At 43.3% G+C, this 22,941-nt stretch overlaps 1 protein-coding gene across 2 annotated transcripts; it reads right to left on the bottom strand.

The window, feature by feature from the left end:
• Window positions 1-829: 829 nt before the first annotated feature.
• On the bottom strand, window positions 830-22,367 carry MATN3 (matrilin 3). Of its 2 annotated transcripts, XM_065527369.2 has the most exons (8): window positions 22,104-22,367; window positions 15,044-15,610; window positions 12,462-12,587; window positions 11,245-11,370; window positions 9,073-9,198; window positions 5,806-5,931; window positions 2,986-3,094; window positions 830-1,882 (listed from the first exon to the last, which is right to left on the bottom strand). In XM_065527369.2, the coding sequence occupies exons 1-8, from the start codon at window positions 22,327-22,329 to the stop codon at window positions 1,825-1,827; spliced, it is 1,464 nt and encodes a 487-aa protein (XP_065383441.1). In that variant the 5' UTR covers window positions 22,330-22,367; the 3' UTR covers window positions 830-1,824. The 2 variants fall into 2 exon arrangements, with proteins under 2 accessions (XP_065383441.1, XP_065383442.1); XM_065527370.2 differs by lacking the exon at window positions 11,245-11,370.
• Between the last annotated feature and the right edge of the window lie 574 nt (window positions 22,368-22,941).

Genomic DNA, 22,941 nt, shown 5'->3' with positions numbered 1-22,941 from the left:
TCTGCTTCCCAAGCCACTTTATGTATTCCGTGATGGTCCCACCCTCTTAACAGGCCAGTTGTGCCTAGCCAAACCAACACAAATCAGTCTCCCTGAGGAATTATTTCCAAACTTAACCCAATCCCATTCAGATAATACGTTTGTTTTCTATTGTTTATGTGTCTGTTGAAGATACGTTGGCCCCTGCCCATAGGCTCCCTATACTGGACGCATGAGACAAATAAGTATTATCTAACCCAGGAGTTTCCAATAAACTGGCCAAGACATGATTAGTTGAAGCTAGTTACTAATGGTGACACTTGAAAACTCACCTCTCTTTAAATATTTTTCCCTTCTTGCACATGAACTCTCATTTATTCCTTCTATACCACCATTCCTCTGTGGTATATTGATACGTATTACTGATGTGGGGCTCAAACAAGTCTGGAAAATACTACTGTAGCTCTGTGTCATACCTTTTCAAATTTTTTGAAAAGTAACAGATGTTTTATATATTTCCTTGGTATATTTAGTTTTTGTTCCTTCCTTAAAGTTTATATTTTATATTTACATGTGTAGGTTATATTTGCTTTTCAGGAGCTTATATTAATGTAAAGGTCATCATTATTTTATCCAAATTTAGGTAATTTTATATTGAAGCCTTTCTTTTGAACCTGAACTTACACTTTTAGCCTCAAGAGTGTGAGGTTAAACTATAGGAGGAGTATCAAACTTCTGTCTTTTGATAAGAAACTGTTGAATGTCAAAATAATTGTTAATTCAGTATAATTTAAAGAAATATGTTTAATAGACAAAATTGATGAGTCATCAAAAACCAGACATGATAATATGTAAAGGTAATAACTTTTATTAAAGACAATACAAACCAAAAAAAGAATTGAGCAGTGCAAAATTTAAAGGACTGTTTTGTTCTAAAAGTTGCAAGTTTCAAAGCCAAAAGAATTATATGTATCTAATATATAAGTAAAAATGTTAGACTTTCACGCCTGTAATCCCAGCACTTTGGGAGGCTGAGGCAGGCAGATCACTAACATTAAAAAGACAACATTAGATTTTATCGATTTATAGCAATTTTATAAATATATAACTTTATCACTTGGATCCTGAAGCAAAATAATGAAGTCAATTTAGGATTTCTTGTACTTGGTATAAAGTTTAACACCCTAAATTCACAACTAGTGCTCTTTAGTAGTACATTTCTTTCAAAGACCAGAATGAATTAAAAATGGCAATGTAATGTTCACTTGATCTGTGTTAACTATTTTTAGATATGTGTATTGCAAGCTATTATTGATCACATCTTCAATAATACTGCAACAAAATAAGCAAAAAACAAAAAGTGTTAAATAGTTCAAAATTACATTGATCTCAGTTACATGAAGTTGTACGTGTAAATACCTTGTACAATTTGCACTCTCAGTAATAAGATTGATTTATATTATAAATACTATCAAAAGAAACTAGACCTAAAGTTTCCATCGTGAATATGGTTGTCTAATATAAACATTTAAAAATTAAATGGCTCAATTAGTAGATAAGGAAACGTTAAACTTTTCATTCTATTTCCTACCAATCATTTCACAGTCATAACTTAGAGACACTAAAGTTTGCTCTTAATAAGGATCTGCATATTTATTTCCTTGGAAAAATCATTCTGATTCTCCAGAAGATCTTCATACAATTTATCAGGTAATATTCAAGCATTAATACAGGTAATGGCAAATTATTAGCAAGAACATTGGCAATAACAGGTGTGCAAAAGAATGCATGAGTATTAAGTGTATACCAAGCTGTCCCCATTTCCAGGTGAGAAATTGGAGCAATTTAACGATGTATTTGTCCATATTCATTTACTTGCAACTTCTCCAAAATGCCATCAAGTGGCAAGTTGTTAAGGCCAACACCATTTAGTTTTACACATTAGAAAATATAAACACACTTTCAAACACTTCAACACAAGATAAAACGATAATGTCCTATGATAAGTGGAAAAAAAGAGCAAAACTGCTTTCTCACCAAAAGTTGAATTCAGTCTAAAAGTCAAACATCCTGTTCTTGGCAGAGAGCGCAATAAAAGTATTCAGATGTTTTTGTTCATAGAAAATGTAATTGGAGCAGCATCTTAGTGTGAGGGATGGGGGAAACAATGTTTATGATGTCTTGATTAAAGGGATAGTTGGGTTGTCCCTTTGTTTGGCTCTCTCAAGATTCTGCTCTTCTAAGAAATGCACCTTAGTAGATCTAGGGTAAATGAGAAGTATGCCTTTCTTGTGAAAAGTTAGGAGAATGGTGAAACGAAATGAAAGATGGGAAAAGAAGATGCCAACTGATTCCAAGTAGTGTCCTAAGCAAGTGAAGGATTTGGAAATTGATTCTTTCCAATTATCTATACCTCCCTTAAAAGTCTCTGCATATGCCTAGATGGCACCTACCACAATCTGAATTCCGCTCCTCTAGGGTACATAGGAACAGAGTTGTTAACTTGAACTGTTCTGAGAAACTTTTCCCGAGTTACTCCTTTGGAGAAAGAATTGATTTTGAAAGTTTCTGAGATTGTATCGTGTTACATTTTAAAGTCTGCTTTTTGACTACTTGGCTAGTTAAAGTGTACAACTGTGTAATCTGAGATATCCCCCATTAATCAGCTGACTTGCCTTGTACATTTACAGATTCTGAACTAAGAAAGCCATATTAAGGGATCATTAGCATAAATGTTCCATCTGTTATGTAAGAGCATATACAGTTATGGAAAAGCACTAGGGAACAAAATAGGCAGCTTTTACATGTAAATATTGAATGGGTGAAACAGTCTATTAAATCATTAGAAAAGAACTCTAATTTTTTTTAAGTTGTGTATTACTACTGCTCATACTAAAACCTAACAAATAAGTCACTTGCCTGTGGAATGTCTTAAAGTGTTTGGCTCAATTGTAGTACCTAGGCTGGCTCCAGGCAGAAGCAGAAAACCATCCAGAAAGGATATGTTTAGTGTTCAGTCTTTGAAGAGACGAGCTGACCTTCTCCTGGAATGCCAGCGTAGCTTCACATCCACAAACATCTTCAGTAGAAACGAGTCTTCGTGCTTCCTCAATGGCTGAAGACAACGACAGTACACAAATATACTATCTAGGAATAGCTATATAGGAATCATAACAAATCAGGAAATCCACAACTGAATATTTCCACCGTTAAGACTTACCTCAGTGCATTTCCCAAGAGTTAAAGGGATATATGAACAAACAAAAAGATGAGAAAATACTTATCACAGAAAAATTCATCTTAGGAGACATTGGGAAAAATGTTTATAATTGTCAAAGCTGAGTGATTCTTAAATAAGGGTTCATTATTTTATTCTCTGTACTTTTGTGATTGCCAGAAATTATTCATGATAAAAAGTAAATTTAGAAAAACATGGTTGGTATAGAGGGAGGCCAGGGATATAGAGATAAGACAGTGTTCATGTGATACTGTGTAATTAAGAAAGGAAAATGGGCCTGCTGCAGTGCCTTATTCCTATAATGCCAGCACTTTTGGAGGCTGAGGCAGAAGGATCACTTGAGGCAAGGAGTTCAAGACCACCCTGGGCAACAAAGAAAGGCTCTGACTCTACAAAAAAGTAAAATAGCCAGGCATAGTGGCACAAAACTGTAATCCCAGCTACTCAAGAGGCTGAGGCAGAGGATCACTTGAGCCCAGGAGTTCAAGGCTGCAGTGAGCCATGATCACACCACTGCACTCCAGTCTGGGTCACAGAGTAAGACCCTGTCTCTTAAAAATAAATAAAATAAAACTAGGACAATAGTACTCTATTTGTATGGCCAAAAGGTATCAAAGGTGAAAACCAGGGCCAGGCACGGTGGCTCACACCTGAAATCCCAGCACTTTGGGAGGCTAAGGTGGGTGGATCGCTTGAGGTCAGGAGTTCGAGACCAGCCTGGACAACATAGTGAAACCCTGTCTCTAATAAAAACACAAAAATAAGCTGGGCATGGTGGCACACGCCTGTAATCCCAGCTACTCTGGAGGCTGAGGCAGGAGAATCGCTTGAACCCAGGAGGCAGAGGTTGCAGTGAGCTGAGGTCGCACCACTGCACTCCAATCTGGGTGACAGAGTGAACGCCGTCTCAAAAAACAAACAAAAAAAAGATAAAAATTGGTTAAGTCCTGATTTCCTGTAGAGGGCTGTTATTCTATTGAATGGTTTGAAGTGAGAGTCGTAGTTCTTACCAATAAATACTTTGGAACTGAAAATTCAGGTTTGTATTGACATTTAGCCAAATATAAGAGGTGATAAAAGTAATTCCTATTTCTTTCTGTAATTCAGTGAGGCAGCTACTCCTTTTCAGTATCAGGGCTCCTCCTAAAGTTTTGAATAGAAATAAGAGTAACTTCCCAGGTCTGAAGACTGGTGTATCATCTTCCAATGGAGTAATTCCATTGCCCGAGGACAGGAAATGGTCCTTTGCTGCAACATTTTTACTCTAACATTTTACAAAGATCCAATATAGGGATGGGAGATCATAAATTCATTAAATATAATCTATCATCTATCCACCTGTCTAAATCCTATTGAACCTTTTAGGGACAGCCAGTCCAAATCCCATCTTAATCAGTCAATAAACCAGGAAGTATCTATTGAATATCAACTACCTGTCCATGATCCCTGTATCCATAAGACGGGTACTTATAATACTTGTTCAGTGTCTGTCTTGCCTGATAGTCTCTAAGCTCTAGGAGGGCATGGGCTGAGTAGGATATTCTAATTAAAACACTTCACAGAAAATTGTAAACCTGGATTGTAGAAAAATTGAAAGTTGAGAAATGGATCTGAAACTCCATTTCTCAAACCTGGGTTGTAGCAAAATTGAAAGTTGAGAAATGGAGAAATGGTGCTTATAATAGCACCAGAAGGAATAAAATAGTTAGGAATAAATATTTTTAAAAGTACAAGACTTATACACTGAAAACTACAAAACAATTTTGAAAGAAATTAAAGAAGACCTAAAATAAAATTAAATTAAATTAAAATAAAATACATACCATGTTAATGGAATGAAAGACTGTTAAAATGGCAGTACTCCCCAGGAAAAGATGCCTCACCTCATTAGTAACCAGGAAATGAAAAAAGCATCCACTAGATTGGCAAAAATGTAATTCAGCAAAACCAGATGTTGGCAAGAATGTGGTTCTTGGATTCTGACAAGCAAAAGCATTGAGGGGAGGGTGGAAACGAGTGAGTGCAGGGCATGCTCCTGGACCATCAAACAGCCCACTGTGGCTGGACCAGGATGCAGGAAGAATCAGTGAATCTGGGGGCAAATGTAGTAGAAAAGTTTTAAAAGCCAGGATGAGAGAAGTAGTTACCATGGGCTGAGGGGAGCGGGTGATGAGCAGTTATTGTTTCATTGGTACAGAGTTTTATTTTGGGATGATAAAAAATTTCTGGAGATGGATAGTGGTGGTTGTTGCCCAACAATGTAAATGTACTTAATGCCACCGAACTATACACTTGAAAATAATTGAAATGGTAAATTTTATGTGTATTTTACCACAATAAAAAAATCCAGATTTAGGCAGAAAGTTTAATTATTAAGAAAAATGTGAAAAAGAGAGAAGACAGAAACAGCTCATGGAGGGTAGGCTGCCTGGTGGAGGGGTATCACTGTTTTATTCTGTAGACCAGTGGGAGCCACTGGAGAATTCTGACAAGGAGAAAGAATCACAACTGTGTCTTAGAAAGAAAAAGGCTCGCTCCTGAAAAAATTTTTCTACCGAAGGAAATGGGCTTAAAGGGCTGATCCTCACCTGAGCATGTTTTCTTGTCCTCATTTAAGGTGTAGCCAGGATAACAATCACAGTGGTACGATGCGGCGCCATCACTCACACAAATGTGCTGGCAACCATGAGAGCCTAGAGCACACTTGTCACGGACTGACCGCACATGGTGCAGGAAAGAAAATATTCACACATTAAATAGAAAAGTAAACACAAATGTCTGAGAGAAGAAGTTTCCATTTGGTCCCCGCAAGTGCTGAGAATGCAGTAGTAGTCAGTAGTCAGCAACAGGCCCCATGCTGCAGGAGCAAGCCTGTTTTCTCTTCCCATACCTCTCATCCCTTTGGCCTCACATCACACACATTCCTTTCCTTTATATCTCTCGCAGATATCTAAGGGTACCTTTTCTTTTTTTCTACCCACAGCATTGGGTGGCACTGAGTCTTGACTGTATTCCAGAACTTACCTCCAGCCTTTCCTGCTTCCATCATCCCCAGCTACTCATGGATAATCATCATCACCACCAAAAATAATGTTTGAGGGACCTAGTCATACATGGAACTAAGTTTGATGCTGCACAAAAAGCACTATATTGACCAAGTGCCTGCCTTCATAGCTTACAAAGCGGAACAGAAAACATTGACCTGGAGACACACGCACATACACACAAGCACAGATGGGAAAATGATACAGTATTAGTAATGATGATGTGTATGATTAGAGAGTGAAGTACGTACTATCTATCACAAATAACATTTCAGGGACAAATGCAATTTGCCCAAATTTGAGTGGAGAGCAGAGCAAAGTGCCATACTCATCTCATGTTCAGACTGGCCTAGGACAAATAAAACAGCAATTCTCCTTTAAAACCCAGAAAGCCTTCCTAGAAGACATAGGTTCCTCCTTTGCCATTGCAGGAACCAAAACAGTTTATTTCCCTCTAACTTTCCTCTTAAATGTCATTTCACATGCAGAACCTTTTGTGGCTTACTAATGCCTATAGAATAGCTTTGTGTGAAATGCAAGGCAATATATAATCTATACATAAAGTGCCTTTCTAACCTTAATATGGCTATTCCCTTTCAGTGCTACAATTTAGATTTTTTTTTTTTCAGCAAAATGCCTTCTAGCAGGGTGTTTCATTTTTTTCACCTCATTCCAGCTTAGTACCCACTCTACAGGTAGCAAATGGACATCCTTCCAGCCCCTGGGCCTGATCTGGGGCTCCACGTTAAATTTACAAGCCTTCCTACCACTAGCAAGGGAAAAGCAGACCATTAGAAGGGATCCGATCCATGGGATGTTCCTCAGCTTTATAGCAGTATTCACTATTACTTTAAAACATATAAATAGGCCAGGCACAGTGGCTCACACCTGTAATCCCAGCACAAGGCAGGTGTATTGCTTGAGCTCAGGAATTCAAGACAAGCTTGGACAAAATGTCAAAACCCCATCTCTACAAAAAATACAAAAATTAGCCAGGTGTGGTGGCATGCGCCTGTAGTCCTAGCTACTCAGGAGGCTGAGGTGGGAGAATCACTTGAGCCTGGGAGGTAGAGGCTGTAGTGAGCCGAGATCACACCACCACACTCTAGCCTGGGTGACAGAGTGAGACCCTGTCTCAAAAAAGAGAAGAAAAAAAAAAAATATATATATATATATATATATATAAAACTAACTTTCCCACTAGTATGTCTTTCTCTTCTGTCCCTCTTCACTCTCCTGTGCTTTGTACACTAAGACAGTATGGCTTAGTGGTTAACAGCCTATGTAACCACTAGAGCAAGTACCTGGGTTTGAACCCTGGGTCTGCTACTTGCTAGTGGAGTAACCATGGGCAGATTACTTAATCAGTTTCCTTCTAAAGTTGCTGTCAGTATTAAGGGGCATTAGTGTAGCTAAAATGCCTAGAATCCTGCATGGCCTACAGTAGGCTTTGAAGAATACGGGATACTGGCATCTGGCAGTGTTGTCTGCCTTCACTAAAAATTTTCTTTGATTTATGTTTTTTTAAAAAATAAATTGCTTCACTGTATTCCATACTATCTGTTAGTTTGAATGGAAATTTGTTTTTGGTTTGTTTTCCCAGGTCTTCAATGTTCCTGGCAGCTTAAAGTACCAACTGGGACACTTGTCACTAGTTCGAGAAATACAGCCATAGGTGAATTCTCTCCACCCCAACCTTCTTAGTCATCCTGCCCTGAACAAATTAGCTCAAGCCAGTCCCTGGCCAGTGCCACTTTCCACTTCTCTCCATTGAAACCTTCACCCTCCTTCAAGGCCCAACACCAGCCCTTCGCAGATGCCCACCTCCCCAGCCTCTACAGCCCTTCGTTTCCATCCGTCCCTCTCCCTGGCTCGGTCTCTGCTTTCCTAAGGAGCCGGCTGTCTGTTCACCCAGGCTTAACTTGCTCAGAGGCAGAAACTTAGGCTTCTTTATATGCTCACAATGCTTAGTGCCATCCTGGGAACAAAGTAGGTGCCCAGTATTTTTTTATTGGTTTCACCCATGGGACTGGGTGACATGCCATTTCCCTTTGTCTTGATGAAGTCTGTATCTCCTCAAGGGAGAGGAAAATAAACATCAAATCTAAAACACATTCAATATGCCAAAGCTAAACAACACCTTGAGAGCTTGGAATTTCTCTCGGGAGTGTTTTTACATTTATAAATGCCACCCTGTCCTGCCAGTAAGTTTAAATCAGTTTAATGAGGATTAACAGCACTGGCCTGGGTTCATTGGCCAACGTATAAGGCTGAGTTTCACCGATGATTGATCGTCTAGAAACTGCCAGGGAGTGACCGGCCTCAAACTTACTGGAAGATCTGTGTGGGTCTAATTCATGCATTCACAAAGTCTTCTTTACTAAAATCATCCAGCTTTAAGATTAACACTACAGAAAAGTTCCAGGCCAAGTTTTAACTGGAAAAAGATCAGTTCATCCTATCACACCAAATAGTTACTGTCCAGCTGATTTCCACTAAAGTTTTCTCTTTGCTTAAAAGTCTTCAGTGTACAGAGCTATAATATTTTCCTGGATAAGGACCCTACATTTAATTAGCTTTTCTCATATCCCCCACTCCCTACCTATTTCCCAGTAATTTTCTGAAGTAATCTATGTTTGCTCCAGTGAGCTCACCACCCTCTGAGCAATGTGTGCCTTCATCTAAAAGTGTGGTTGAATGTCTGAACCTTGATTCCTTAAGTTACCTTTAAAAACCTCTTTGCTGGTTAGTTGCAAGTTGGTTTCACTGTAAAAGACCCAAGAATGAAAGAATTTTTTGAATGGATCTTACCTGAACATGTTTTTTTATCTGCATTCAGAGTGTAGCCATCATAGCATTCACAATGATAGGACCCTGTTCTGTCATTCACACAAAGGTGCTGACACCCATGGGTACCCAAAGCACATTTATCTTGAGCTGTGAAACAAAAATTCAGGAGACAAGAAATAAAAGGTGGAAGAATATTTTATTACCCATGGATAGAAACCTTATTTGCAGCTGGAAACATATGAGGAAAACTTACTGGAAACTATTCAAAGCCATTGGCACTGTTTTTTTCTAACTAGAAGTTAACTGAGTTAAGTGAAATCCTGCACATACAATAATTAGTCTCTGACCTTCCACAATTGCTTTTCAAAATCATCAGTATTGAGTTTTTATAACCTAAGTATCTCATAAATACTTTCTAAAGCACTCCTTTTAGCCTTATTGTACTTATCCCAACTCAGCAGGACACCAACAGTTGTGTGGCTGATTACGCTAGATTCAGAAAAACACAGAATTAGAGTTTGAAGAAATTGTAGTTCAACCCTCTCCTGTTTTTGTAAATGAGGGAAAGGAGCACAAGGGAGACCAATTGATTCAGAGCAGCATAAAAACTCAAGACGCAAATTTTCATTCAATGCACTTTCCTCTGTACTGATATATATATATATATATATATATATTTTTTTTTTTTTTTTTTTTTTTTTTTTTTTTGAGACGGAGTCTCGCTCTGTCGCCCAGGCTGGAGTGCAGTGGCCGGATCTCAGCTCACTGCAAGCTCCACCTCCCGGGTTTACGCCATTCTCCCGCCTCAGCCTCCCGAGTAGCTGGTACTACAGGCGCCCGCCACCTCGCCCGGCTAGTTTTTTTTTTTTGTATTTTTAGTAGAGACGGGGTTTCACCGTGTTAGCCAGGATGGTCTCGATCTCCTGACCTCGTGATCCGCCCATCTCGGCCTCCCAAAGTGCTGGGATTACAGGCTTGAGCCACCGCGCCCGGCCCTGATATATTTTTAAACTATTTTTTACTTTTAAACTTTTCATCTGAGATAATTTCAGATTTATGAAAAAGTTGCAGCCGGGCACAGTGGCTCACGCCTATAATCCCAACACTTTGGGAGGCCGAGAAGGGCGGATCACGAGGTCAGGAGATGGAGACCATCCTGGCTAACAAAGTGAAACCCCATCTCTACTAAAAATACAAAAAAAAAAATTAGCCAGGCCTGGTGGCAGGCGCCTGTAGTCCCAGCTACTCAGGAGGCTGAGGCAGGAGAATGGCATGAACCCGGGAGGTGGAGCTTGCAGTAAGCCGAGATCGCGCCACTGCACTCCAGCCTGGGTGACTCCATCTCAAAAAGAAAAAAACGTTGTAAAAACAGTGCAAAAAATTCCTGTACTTCACCTTGTTTCCCCAAACAGTAATTTACATAACCATAGTATGATTATCAAGCCAGAAATTAACATTGATACAATATGATTTACTAATCTACAGACTTTATTCAAACGTTGCCATTAATGTCCTTTTTCTGGTCCAGGATCCAATCCAGGATTCCACATTGCATTCAGTTTCACATCTCCTTCATCCTCTCTAATCTGGGACACTTCCTAAGTCTTTCTTTATCTTTTATGACTTTCATGCTTCTGAGAAGTACTGGAAAACTATTTTGTGAACTGAGAATGTCTCTCAGGTTGGGTTTGCCTAATCTTTCCTCATGAAGAGACCTGAATTTTTAGCAAGAATACTACAGGTGTGCTGTTGTGTCCACAGTATTGAGCCCAGCATGTCAGGTCATCCATGATGTCACTATGTGTCATCACTGATGATGTTAACTTTGATCACTTGGTTAAGGTGATGTCTGCCAATTTCTCCACTGTAAAGTTACTGTATTTCCCTTTGTAGGCAACAAGTACCTTGTGGGTTGTTATGTGATTTCAACCTACTAAATTGTCTGTAGCATTTGGGAAAGATTGTTTGGGCTGGATGCAGAGAAGGAAATGAGCAACACATTTATATATTTGGGCGGAGATACATACATGTTACCATTTCTGACGTTTTGGATAAAACTTAAAAATGGGAAAAGCTTATGGTAGCAAGAGAGGAAAACACACCAACTTCCCAGTCAATGTGACCTGCCCTTTCATCACTGGGTAGGTAGGCAGACAGCTAAGTAGCAGTCGTAAAGACTCCTCCCTCACTTACCTGAACATGTTTTCCTGTCTTCATTCAAGGTATAACCTTCATAGCACTCACAATGATAAGAGCCACTTCTGTCGTTCACACAGATGTGCTCACATCCGTGGATGTTAAGAGCACACTTATCAAGAGCTATCAAAAGATGATTGGGACAAATGTAAATGCATGCAGAGCATGGCAGAAATAAATAATTATGGGCCACGCCACTTCACACACACACACACACACACACACACACACACACCCCACTAATGAAACAAGGGAGGGGCAGCTGGGAGTTGGGAGCCAACCCTCTGGTCTTGGCTCTTTCACTAAGAGATCCTGTGGCATGGGTACGTTTTCTCCCTTACGTACATCTCAATTTCCTTATCTATAAAATTAAGTTATCTCTCAGCTTTCTTCCTCCCAAAAACTTTTTTCTAGGATTAAAAACAAAAAAAAATCTAATTCCCATTCTTCATTGACTTCATGTACGTATCTATGTACCAGACCAGTGAGGACCCCTCTAACTTTTTTGCTACTTCTAGATTCCATGAGCATCTATGACTATAGAGAGGAAGAGGGTAGCTTGTATGTAATTAAATAAAATCCAGGAAAAATTTCAAACCCTCAAAAGGACTAAGAATCTTGGACCCTTTTCTTTTCCTTTTTTTGTGTGTGTTTTTTGCTTTTTGTTTTCTGTGAGACAAGGTCTCCCTCTGCGGCAGTGCAGCAGAGGCTTTATCATAGCTCACTGCAGCCTCGGTCTCCTGGTCTCAAACAATCCTCCCCCCTCAGCCTCCCAAGTAACTAGGACTACAGGCATGCACCACCACACCTGGCTTATTTTTTTTATTATTATTTTTTGTAGAGATGGGGGTCTCACTATGTTGCCCAGGCTAATCTCGAATTAGCCTCAAACTATCCTACCAGCTCCACCCTCCCAAGATGCGGGAATTATAGGCCTGAGCTACCGCACTCAGCCCGGACCTCTTTCTTAGTAGCCTTTTCCCCTACGGTTTTATTTAAAACTTAAAAAGTATGGAAATAAGCTGATTTATGTATCATTTCACTTTTCTCCCTAAGCTCCTTTTCAGGGAAAACTGCTGATGAACAACAGTAAACCAGCCAAAAGGCAGTTAGGTAAAAAGGGGTCAAAGAGTCACAGCACAAGGCCAGTCCAAAACCTGGAGCATAGGTTTCCAAGCATTTGATTCAGTCACGACCCCCTACACAGGTCTCACCTGAACACGTTTTCTTGTCGGCATTCAAGGTGTATCCTTGGCTACACTCACAGTGGTGCTTGCCTTCCCCATCACTGATGCAGACATGCTGGCACTGGTGTGTTCCAAGCACACAGGGGTCCAACGCTGTGCAGAGGAAGTTTACAACAGTCAGCACTGACACTTAGGAAACATCTGAGATACCTTCTTCCATGTCAGTAGACATTGCTCTCCGGGCTCCTTTCTGAGTCTATCTTTACTTCACTATAAAAAAGGGTTATTTGTTTTCTGCCTCTGGCTTATTAGAAATGCTCCTCTTAAACTAGAAATGTTACTAATGTAAAAGCACACATCTTGCTATATAGACTTTCTCAAGGGAGAGAGGGAATTTGGAGTTTGGAGCTGAAGCCAAGCACATAGGCCAGGCAATTGGATGTTTTATTTGGCTTATCCACCTCCCCATGAAAAAAAAAAGATTTGTGCTTCCCCACCACAAGAAATGGGAGAACAATAAAGCACAGCCTGAAGTGACGCAAGCTACTTGTCCCATGGCAGCCAGAATCTGACTTCCAAGGTTCTATAGTCTGTGTCTAAACAGAATTCTCACACAAGTATGGGTCTAAGCCTAGAATAAACTCACAGGTGGGCAGTGATACATCTTTGAACATACAAATGGTAGAGGACAGTCTGGGTAACTGTCTTCTGAATATGTAAGGTGGGTGAAGTCATCCATATGCTAAATTCATAGTGAACTCATATGCTAATACAAACAAGTTAAAAGAAAAGAACAAAATAAATGAGATTACATTAGCTAAATTACATCTCCATCTTGTTGCTCCTGGAGCCATTTATATCTCACTGGATATTTTTTTCCTAGTGCTTTTGAAAGATGAATCAATGAATTTAGTCATTTCTGAGAAACCAAGGAGGACTGTTGGAGGAGGCGGGCCCTCCTGTGGCAGGTAACCCAACCTCCACTGCCCTTGGCAACAGGACAAGGCTAATATTTTTCCAAGAAGGGCCTCTTCATGGAATGATCTTTCCAACCCGTTGACTACAACAAGCTGCCACTCAGTCTTTTTTCCATAGAGAGGACATTTTTTCCCCCAGAACAAGCAGGTCTTTTGTACCAGAAGGAAAAGATTGCCACTCACCACTTGTTACTTTATAGCCTTCGAAGCCCAACCCCAGGTGCTAGCTTTGAAACCCAACTTTGCCACAGACCAACATGTTGATGGAAAAGCTCTCACCCACAAGCATGGAGTAGACGAGTGATTTCCTGGGAGAAAGAAAGCCACTTTCTTTTTGGAAATGAATGAATGCCAAGTAGATGCCACCAAAGCCAGTGATGGCTTATGAAAGCCCAGTGTCCTGGGACAGGAAAGACAAGGGGATCCCAGCCGAGTCTGACTGCAATGAGGCCAAACGTTGCCCCAGAGCAAGACTTCATCTCCCTTTTCCTGACAAACCATTGATGGCTGGGTTTCACATTAACTTAGATTAAAAGTCTCCTTGAAATTTACAATTGTAATTAATTATTGGTTCATTTGTTTGTCTCATCTCCATCCCCAAAATGTTACTTAATGGTAAGGAGGGATTACCTTTATCTTTGTATCATCAGAGATCAATAAATACATGCTGAATAAATAAGTGTGGAATAAATTATATTGCAAAAAGGTATCTGTGTTTAAAAATTCACCTGAACTAGAAATTTGTCCACAACTGCTTGGATATTCATATAGAGGCATCAAAAGATTCTCCCCAGATAATAAAAAAATAAAGCATGAGTCCCACAGATCATAATTCTGATCAGTGACTAAAAATAAATTCCAGTATTAAATGGATCTGTAGTCCTAGATTTGGTCAGTTCATGCTAAAAATTCCAATAAAATTAGCATGTTCTTATTCAAATTCCATCCTAAAGGATGGAAGGAGTAGCAGAGTAACGGAATGATTTTTTAAGATCACCTTGCTTTCTTTCAAGTGAGCTGAAACCCTAATCTGCCTGCTCCCTGAATCCTGTTCTTCAACAAAGAGTAATCAGATAAAGAGCCCAGTCTGAAAACCAGAGCATTCACTCAATGCACGCTCGGGCTGACGGTGACATTGGAATAGAGGCCTGCTGACTCCCCCAGGGACAGACGCTGCTCCCTGTCTTCTGCAGGAGAACAAACAGAGTTCTGTTAGATCTAGAGATGGTAAAACTAAAAAAATATGTATCGGGGGAAAAAACGTAGTGGTGGGGCAGAGGGGACAGGACAGGCATCTTGAGTTTTGTTTTTCCTGACCCTGACAGGGAACAGCAGGGTCATTTATCCTGGATATTTGCAGACCTTCACAGTTCTAACGCAAACATGAAGATTTTATGAGCAAACCAAATTCCATATAATGCAGCTCTATATTCCTAAACCAATAGAGTGTGTTTAGGTTGGTCACACACATGTGTGCACGCGCACACGCACATACACACACACAGGATATATTTAAGTTTTTCATTAAATTTCCACACACACACAAAAAAAGAATAATACTCTTTTTCTCTGGGTACATAATGTCTGAACATAACATCCTTTCTAGTTGGAAGCAAAGACTGACCAACTTACCACAGAAGGTTTCCTGGAATCTAGAGGAAAGTTTCTCAATGACCCCATAAGTCTCCACGTAGAAAACATGCTCTTCTAGGGGCTCACTGGCCATCATCTTGAGGGACTGCATGTCGGCCCGGTCCACGCCCACAGCATAGAGCTCAATACCAGATGCTCGGGCCCGAGCCGCCACCTCGTTCACCTGGTCCTGGGGCCTACCATCTGTCACAATAATGGCCACCTTAGGGATGTTAGAAGAGGGCCCTCGAGCCCCTGCCTCCGCTGTGAAGACTTCATCCATTGCTGTCTGGATGGCCAGCCCTGACATGGTGCCTGTTGACAAAGGTGTGATTCGACCCACAGCCTGCTTCAGGGACTGCTTATCTGTGTAGGCTTGGAGTTGGAACTCGATCTTCACAGTGCTAGCATAGTTCACCACTGCCACCCGCGTGTCAGCCGGCCCAATGTCCAGAGTGTCAATTATCCGGGAGACAAAAGTTTTCACTTTGGTGAATTCCAGGGGCCGTACACTACGAGAACTATCAATGAGAAACACCAGGTCCAAGGGCCTGCTCTTACAAACACCTGCAAAAGACCAGGCAATGATCAGATCACAGTTAGAAATGCGATAATCCTCCCTTCCAGAGAACTCTGGGATTCCAGGAGGCCAGGCAAGGCAGCATCTCCTGACCCCAACATCGCCACTGCCTGCGACCTTCCCCAAGACCATTGGGGTGTTGAAAGCACCAAGGACTTCAGAATTCCCTAGTGAGAATTCACCTAGAGGTGTGAAGTTTCCCCAAATACCTCACCTGCAGGCTGGCTGAACCCTGAAATTTCACTTAGAACCTCATCCCTCTGCTTAAGTTTTGCTCCCAAGGACCCTCATGATTCCTGAGAATTAAAGGATTCTAGATGTTTCTTAAGCACCTTGGCTATCTGGAGCAATTGGACAATGTGTCCCTGAACCATGTAAAAGGCCTTGGGCCCTCAGGGACAGCCTCACTGCCAACCACTGTGCCCAGGCCTCAGGCAATGGAAGTCTGAGGCAAGGCACTCAGGGGCTCTTCTGGTGGCCCCCCTCTTTTACTCCACTTCCAAGTGGGTGAAAACTGCTCCAGAGTATCCCTGAATCCCCCCTCCATCTGGCCATCATTCCTGTTTAGTGAATTTGGGGGCTCACTGAAGCCTGAAAATTGTCACTCAAGGCTCTTTCCTTTCCTAATTAAAAGTAGAAATAGGGACCCGGGTGCAGTGGCTCACGTCTGTAATCCCAGCACTTGGGAGGCTGGGTGGATCAGCTGAGGTCAGGAGTTCGAGACCAGCCTGGCCAACATGGTGAAACCCCGTCTCTACTAAAACTACAAAAATTAGCAGGGCATGGTGGCATGCGCCTGTAATCCCAGCTACTCGAGAGACTGAGGCAGGAGAATCGCTTGAACCTGGGAGGTGGAGGTTGCAGTGAGCTGAGATCACGCCATTGCACTCCAGCCTGGGTGACAAGAGCGAGACTTCATCTCAAAAAAAAAAAAAAAAAAAAGGTAGAAAGAAGGATGCCAACTTAATCTTGTATCTGTTTGGTGCACTTCCATCTTCGTGAGCATGTCTCGTAAGAAGCAGGGATTGTGATCTGGTATCTACCCTACTGCCCCATCAAACTCTCTTGGTCATCTCTCTTTCACGTATTCATTCACCAGAAACATTTTTTGAGGGCCTACCTGTACGAAGTCCTGGAGCTACAAAAGCAAATAAGCCAGATTCCCCACCTTCAAGGAACTTATCTCTTTTCTACATAAAAGTACCTGACATACTATAGTATCACAGTACATCAGTACGTTTTAGTGTTCATCTATTCTTTCCCAGTCTTTCCTGTTTCCCCCAACCCCTGTTTGCACACCCTCTCTCCTCAATACAAAAATCAAATCCACAAGTCAGGACGAGACAAGAAAAAAGCCAATTACTAAACTTCTTTTTCTCTTTTCTTTTTTTTTTTTTTTGAGGTGGAGTCTTGCTCCGTCACCCAGACTGGAGTGCAGTGATGCGGTCTCGGCTCACTGCAACCTCTGCCTCCCGGGTTCAAGCAATTCTCCTGCCTCAGCCTCCTGAGTAGCTAGGACTGCAGGTGCACACCACCACACCCAGCTAATTTTTTTGTTTTTAGTAGAGATGGGGTTTCACCATGTTGGCCAGGCTTGGCTCAAACTCCTTACCTCAGATGATTCTCCCACCTCGGCCTCCCAAAGTGCTGGGATTACAGGTGTGAGCCACAGTGCCCAGCCCTAAACTTCTTTTTCAAGCCATTCCCCCTTCTCACCCAACACACATGCACATGCAAACAGGCGTTACACGCATGCAGCCCTCAATGGAAATGAGGTCCTGGGGCATGAAGTGTCATTCAAGGCTCTTTCCTTTCCTAATAAGGAGGCAGAAGTTGTTTTTTGTTTTTTGTTTTTTTTTTTTTTTGAGGCGGAGTCTCGCTCTGTCGCCCAGGCTGGAGTGCAGTGGCGCGATCTCGGCTCACTGCAAGCTCCGCCTCCCGGGTTCTCGCCATTCTCCTGCCTCAGCCTCCTGAGGAGCTGGGACTACAGGCGCCGCCACCACACCCGGCTAATTTTTTTGTATTTTTAGTGGAGACGGGGTTTCATTGTGTTAGCCAGGATGGTCTCGATCTCCTGACCTCGTGATCCGCCCGCCTCGGCCTCCCAAAGTGCTGGGATTACAGGCTTGAGCCACCGTGCCCGGCCAGGAGGCAGAAGTTGATGCTACTCTAAGAAGGTAATTTACTTAGTGAGTAGGAAAAAAAAGGTAGATTCAAAATTAATGCCTAGACTAAGCACTTTATAGGAAAAAAATAAAAATAAAAATAAAAATAAACCTTACCTGGAACAGCTGACCTTATGTCTCTGTCTAGTTTTCTTTTAAAAGCAGAAAATTATCTTCTTATTTTTAGCCTGCTGCTTGGAGGTATTTAATTAACAAAAATAATATCTTCCTTTCAGTAACACTTTAGGAATCACAAGGTACCAACACATCAACCCTGTGAAACTGGAGGTGCAGAGGTGGTTTTTATACCCATTTTACAGGTGAGAAACCTGAGGTTCAAGGAGTTGTGAGAACTAGAAAGTGGTAGAGCATGGATTGGACTCCAGGTTTCCAGACTCCAAGCCCCTGGGCGCTTGCTACTGAATCCCAGTTACCTCTCTCTGAGGCAACATTTTCCTCCACAAAAGTCAACATTCTCTCATGTATTCAGTAAACATCCTGCTTGTTGACTTTGAGCCACAGCCCTGAAATATGCTGTACGTCATGTATTTAGTTAAGTCAAAAGGAATTAAACCCAGGTGCAGTGGCTTGCGCCTGTAATCCCAGCATTTTGAGAGGCCGAGGGAGAAGGATCACTTGAGCTCAGGAGTTCTAGACCAGTCTGGGCAACATAGGGAGATCTCATCTCTACAAAAAATTTAAAAATTAGCCAGGCATGGTGGCAGGCACCTGTAGTCCCAGCTTCTCAGGGGGCTGAGGCAGGAGGATCACTTAAAGCTAGAGAGTCAAGACTGCAGTGAGCCACGATCGCACCACTACACTCCAGCCTGGATGATAGAATGAGACCCTGTCTCTAAAAGCAAAAAAAAAAAAAAAAAAGGAATTAAAATTCTTTCTTTAAAAAAAAAAAAAACTCCAGCAGCCATAAAAAAGAATGAGTTCATGTCCTTTGCAGGGACATAAAGGCTGGAAGCCATCATTCTCAGCAGACTGTCACAGATACCACATGTTCTCACTCATAAGTGGGAGTTGAACAATGAGAACACATGGATATAGGGAGGGGAACATCACACACCAGGGCCAGTCAGGGGTGGGGGACAAGGGGAGGGAGAACATTAGGACAAATGCCTAATCTATGTGGGGCTTAAAACCTAGATGATGGGTTGATAGGTGTAGCAAACTACCAGGGCACATCTATAACTACGTAACAAACATGTACATTCTGCACATGTATCCCAGAACTTAAAGTAAAATAATAATAATAATAAAGATCTGAATAGGAAATATTTGTCATCTATTGTCTCTAAGGTTAGCCACTATCAGACTTCAAAAGAACCTTGGTCTCTACAGTCTTTTATCTTAACCTGAACATTTCCTTTTTATGGATCCCAGGTCTTTAGACAAACTCAACCAGTTGTCAACCAGAAAATGTTTAAATTTACCTATAGCCTGGAAGCCCCGCCCCCCCACCCACCACAGGCTTTGAGTTGTCCCACCTTTTAGGACCAAACCAATGTATTTCTTAAATGTATTTGATTGATGTCTCATGCCTCCTTAAATTGTATAAAAACAAGCTGCACCCTGGCCACCTTGGGCACATGTTCTCAGGACTCTTGAGGGCTGTGTCACGGGCCATGGTCACTCATGTTTGTCTCAGAATAAATCTCTTCAAATATTTAAAAAAAAAAAAAAAAAAAACTCCAGAATTTTACTTCATTCCTAAAGTCCCATAGATCTAGAGCTAGGATGAAGAATTATGTTGAAAATCTTTCCTGGAGATGGGTCAAAGTATTTTTGCATAATTAGAAAAAGAAAGGATGGGGGCAACAAGAAGATATGAACTCCATAATTGACAGTGCTTTCACCAACACCCAAATGGTGTCCTTATAAATATCACAGCTATGTTCTTATAACTACATGTGCATGATTCCTTCCTTCTCCACTTGGTTATACACACCGAATCCTCTATTCGGGGTGTGGTATGCAGAATAATGCCCCCCCAAAGACATCCACATCCTAATTCCAGAAACGTGTTGCTTTTACATGGCAAAGGGCAGAGACTTTGCAGGTGTGATTAAGTTAAAGACCTCTACATGAGAGGTTATCCTGGATTATTCAGTGAGTCAATGTAATTATAAAGTAGAAGAGGAAGGCAGAGGAAAGAAATGTGAGTAACTCAATGTGAGAAGGCCTCAACCTGCTTTAGCTGGCTCTGATGATGGAAGAAAAAAGCCATAAGCTAAGGAACTCAGCAGCCTTCATGTGCTGGAAAGGGAAGGGAAATGGCGTCTCCCCTAGAGACTCCTGAAAGGAATGCAGCCCTGCCAACACCTTAATCTTAGCCCAGTGAGACCAGTGTCAGACTTCTGACCCACAGAACTCTCAGATAATAAATGTGTGTTGTTTTAAGCCACTAAATTCACGGTAAGTTGTTACAGCGGCCGTAGAAAACTAATACCTGAGGGAGGCTTGACCAGGGTGGCAGAAAATTCTGTGAACATCTGGTTCCTTCCTGATTGGTACTCACTCGGCATCAGTCATTAGTTGTTTTTGAATCTCACTCCCATTTACTAAATAGCAGCAATTTGATTCCCAAGAACAAAGAAAGAATCTGAATCTCCTAAAATGTTCCCATACTCACAATACCACTGAGTCCTTATAGTCCTGCTTCCATAGCAAAGCTTAGCAATTTCTGGTTGCTAAAAGGAGAGAATTTGGAACAGAGTGGAATCTGGCTTTTTTTAAATTTTTTTTTTGAGACAGAGTCTCGCTCTGTCGCCCAGGCTGGAGTGCGGTGGTGAGATCTCAGCTCACTGCAAGCTCCACCTCCCGGGTTCACACCATTCTCCCGCCTCAGCCTCCTGAGTAGCTGGGGCTACAGGCACCGGCCACGACGCCCGGCTAATTTTTTGTATTTTTAGTAGAGATGGGGTTTCACCGTGTTAGCCAGGATGGTCTCGATCTCCTGACCTCGTGATCTGCCTGCCTCGGCCTCCCAAAGTGCTTGGATTACAGGCGTGAGCCACGACGCCAGGCTGGAATCTGGCATATATTAAGGGATTATCATTCATGATCAGTTTCGAATTCCAGGTAATAAAAGACTAGTGCAGCTCAGGGGGTCATGGCCACCTGATGCTGAATCTCTCCTTCCTTTTCCAGTCCCATCCCAGAGGGAGGCGGGTCAGGACTAGAGTAAGGTTAACTTCCAGAAGAAAGACTTTCCCTCAATTCCCGGCCTGCAGCAACCAGCCACCAGCTGAATCTAACCCTGTGGACCCCAGCACCTCCTGCCTCAGCAGCAATGCTTTTGCCATTTCAAATCTGCCACTTCAAATACGGGGACTGAGTATTTGAGTCAGGAAGAAGTCCCTTGAGCTCCTTCTCAGCTTATCCAGAAAGATGCAGTAGGGGATAGACAATTCAAATCAGCCTGAGGCATGCAGCGTGGCTGGCCAGATGAGACTGCATACCCAGAAATGGCCTGGCACAGACTCTCTTTAGCAAGACTGAAGCTGGGCTTTTTGGAAATGAAGATACAATCTTATGTAAACCATATTAAGAGGTTGGTAGGCTAGGGCGGTAGAAAGAGACCCTGCTTGGGATTTCGGAGCCCTGAATTTTATTGTGGGCTCTGACACTGATTCACAGAGTCCCTTCACCTTGATACGCCTCAGTTTCCCTTCATGTGCTGTCAGGGGCTGTGTCAAACGACCTGCCCGCTTCGCTGCACTATGAGCTTTGCTCTGCTTCAAGAATCAATTGCTGACCAAAAAGAGAAATAGAATTGTTCGCCAAAGACCCAGAACGTCTTGGTCCTGGGGTATCCAGCGGCTCCTCGGGTCTCCTCCTGGTCTCACACCCCCATCCTTTACCTTCCAGTCTGAGGCAGTCTGAGGGCTGTGGGAGGGGAGGAAGGATCACGCCCTGATATTGGATGGAGATAGAGGGATTCCATGAGAACTAACAGCAGTCTCGGGAAGGGTTTGCTCACTGAATGGAGAGGTCAGGATTGGGACGGAGCTGGGCAGCAGCCCCTGCGCTCCCCAGCTGCCCTGTGCTCCTGGCCAAATCACAGGGGAGGTTGCCGGAGTGAGAGCTTCAGGAGACCCACATTCTAGCCTGGACACATGAGTGATACGGAGCATCTCCCTCCCCTTCTCTGGACCTCAGTTTCCCCTACAGGATTCATCCGGGAGGGGCCTCTCTCTCCCGCACCACGGTCGGCCTGAGGCCGGGATGTAGCGCGCTTGGTGGATGCCCCGGGCTTCTCCTCCTCCTTCGATGCTCACACGTCCCTCCCGCTGCCCGCCTGTACCTGCACCGCTGGCGCGGCCGGGCTCGCTGGCCCCGGAAGCGGGCGCGCCGTCGGGAGCCACAGAAGAGGGGCGGCGTCCAGGGCTGCCCTCGGGACCTCGGGTCCCCAGTCTCCGAAAGCCCGGGCGGGCCACGGGGTCGGGGGCGGCGAGGGGCAGCAGCAGCAGCAGTGGCCAGAGCAGCAGGAGGAGTCCCGGGAGGCGGCGCGCGGGGGCCGAGCGCGGCATGGTGGGCTCCGCGGGCCTGGCGGTGTCCGTCGGGGGCCGGGAGCCCACGCGAGGCGCAGATTTAAAGGTCCCGCGGCCTCGGGCTCCGCCCCGTCCAGCCCCGCCCCGGGGCCTAGAGCGCCAGGCAGGCCCGGGGAACCCAGCCCAAGGCCAACAAGGAGCCTTGTCCGCGCATTCCAGCGGCAGAAACGGAATGTCCGAGTGAGGCGGCCAGCGGCGCGGTGGTCACCTCCCGCCCCTGCCCTGAGCCCCGAGCTGGCTGCAGCTGGGTGGGCTCGGCTGCTGTCGCAACCTCCCTCCTCCGAGTAACACCAGGGCAGTGGGGGCAGCCATCCGCTGCTGCAGCCTGCCCGGCCCTCCACTCTCCCTCCCACCCCAGCGGGGCCTGCGCCCCAGGTCCGGGATGGGGACCCCTGGGCTCTGCCTTCCCTTCCGCCACTGGGTCGCCCGCCTGGGGCTGAAGATGATACCCGGTTCCTCACTCTACATTCTTTTTCTCAGCCAAGTAACCCAAGTTTTGCTGTGGGCTCTTGGTTTTAAAAAAAAAAGAAAGAAAAGGCCTCACAGATTCTAGGGGCATGAATAAGAACGCTTTCATCCGAGCTTCAAATA

Source organism: Macaca fascicularis, chromosome 13 (assembly GCF_037993035.2).
Source record: "Macaca fascicularis isolate 582-1 chromosome 13, T2T-MFA8v1.1".
Classification (NCBI taxonomy): domain Eukaryota; kingdom Metazoa; phylum Chordata; class Mammalia; order Primates; family Cercopithecidae; genus Macaca; species Macaca fascicularis.
This window is presented reverse-complemented; position numbering and strand designations above follow the sequence as displayed.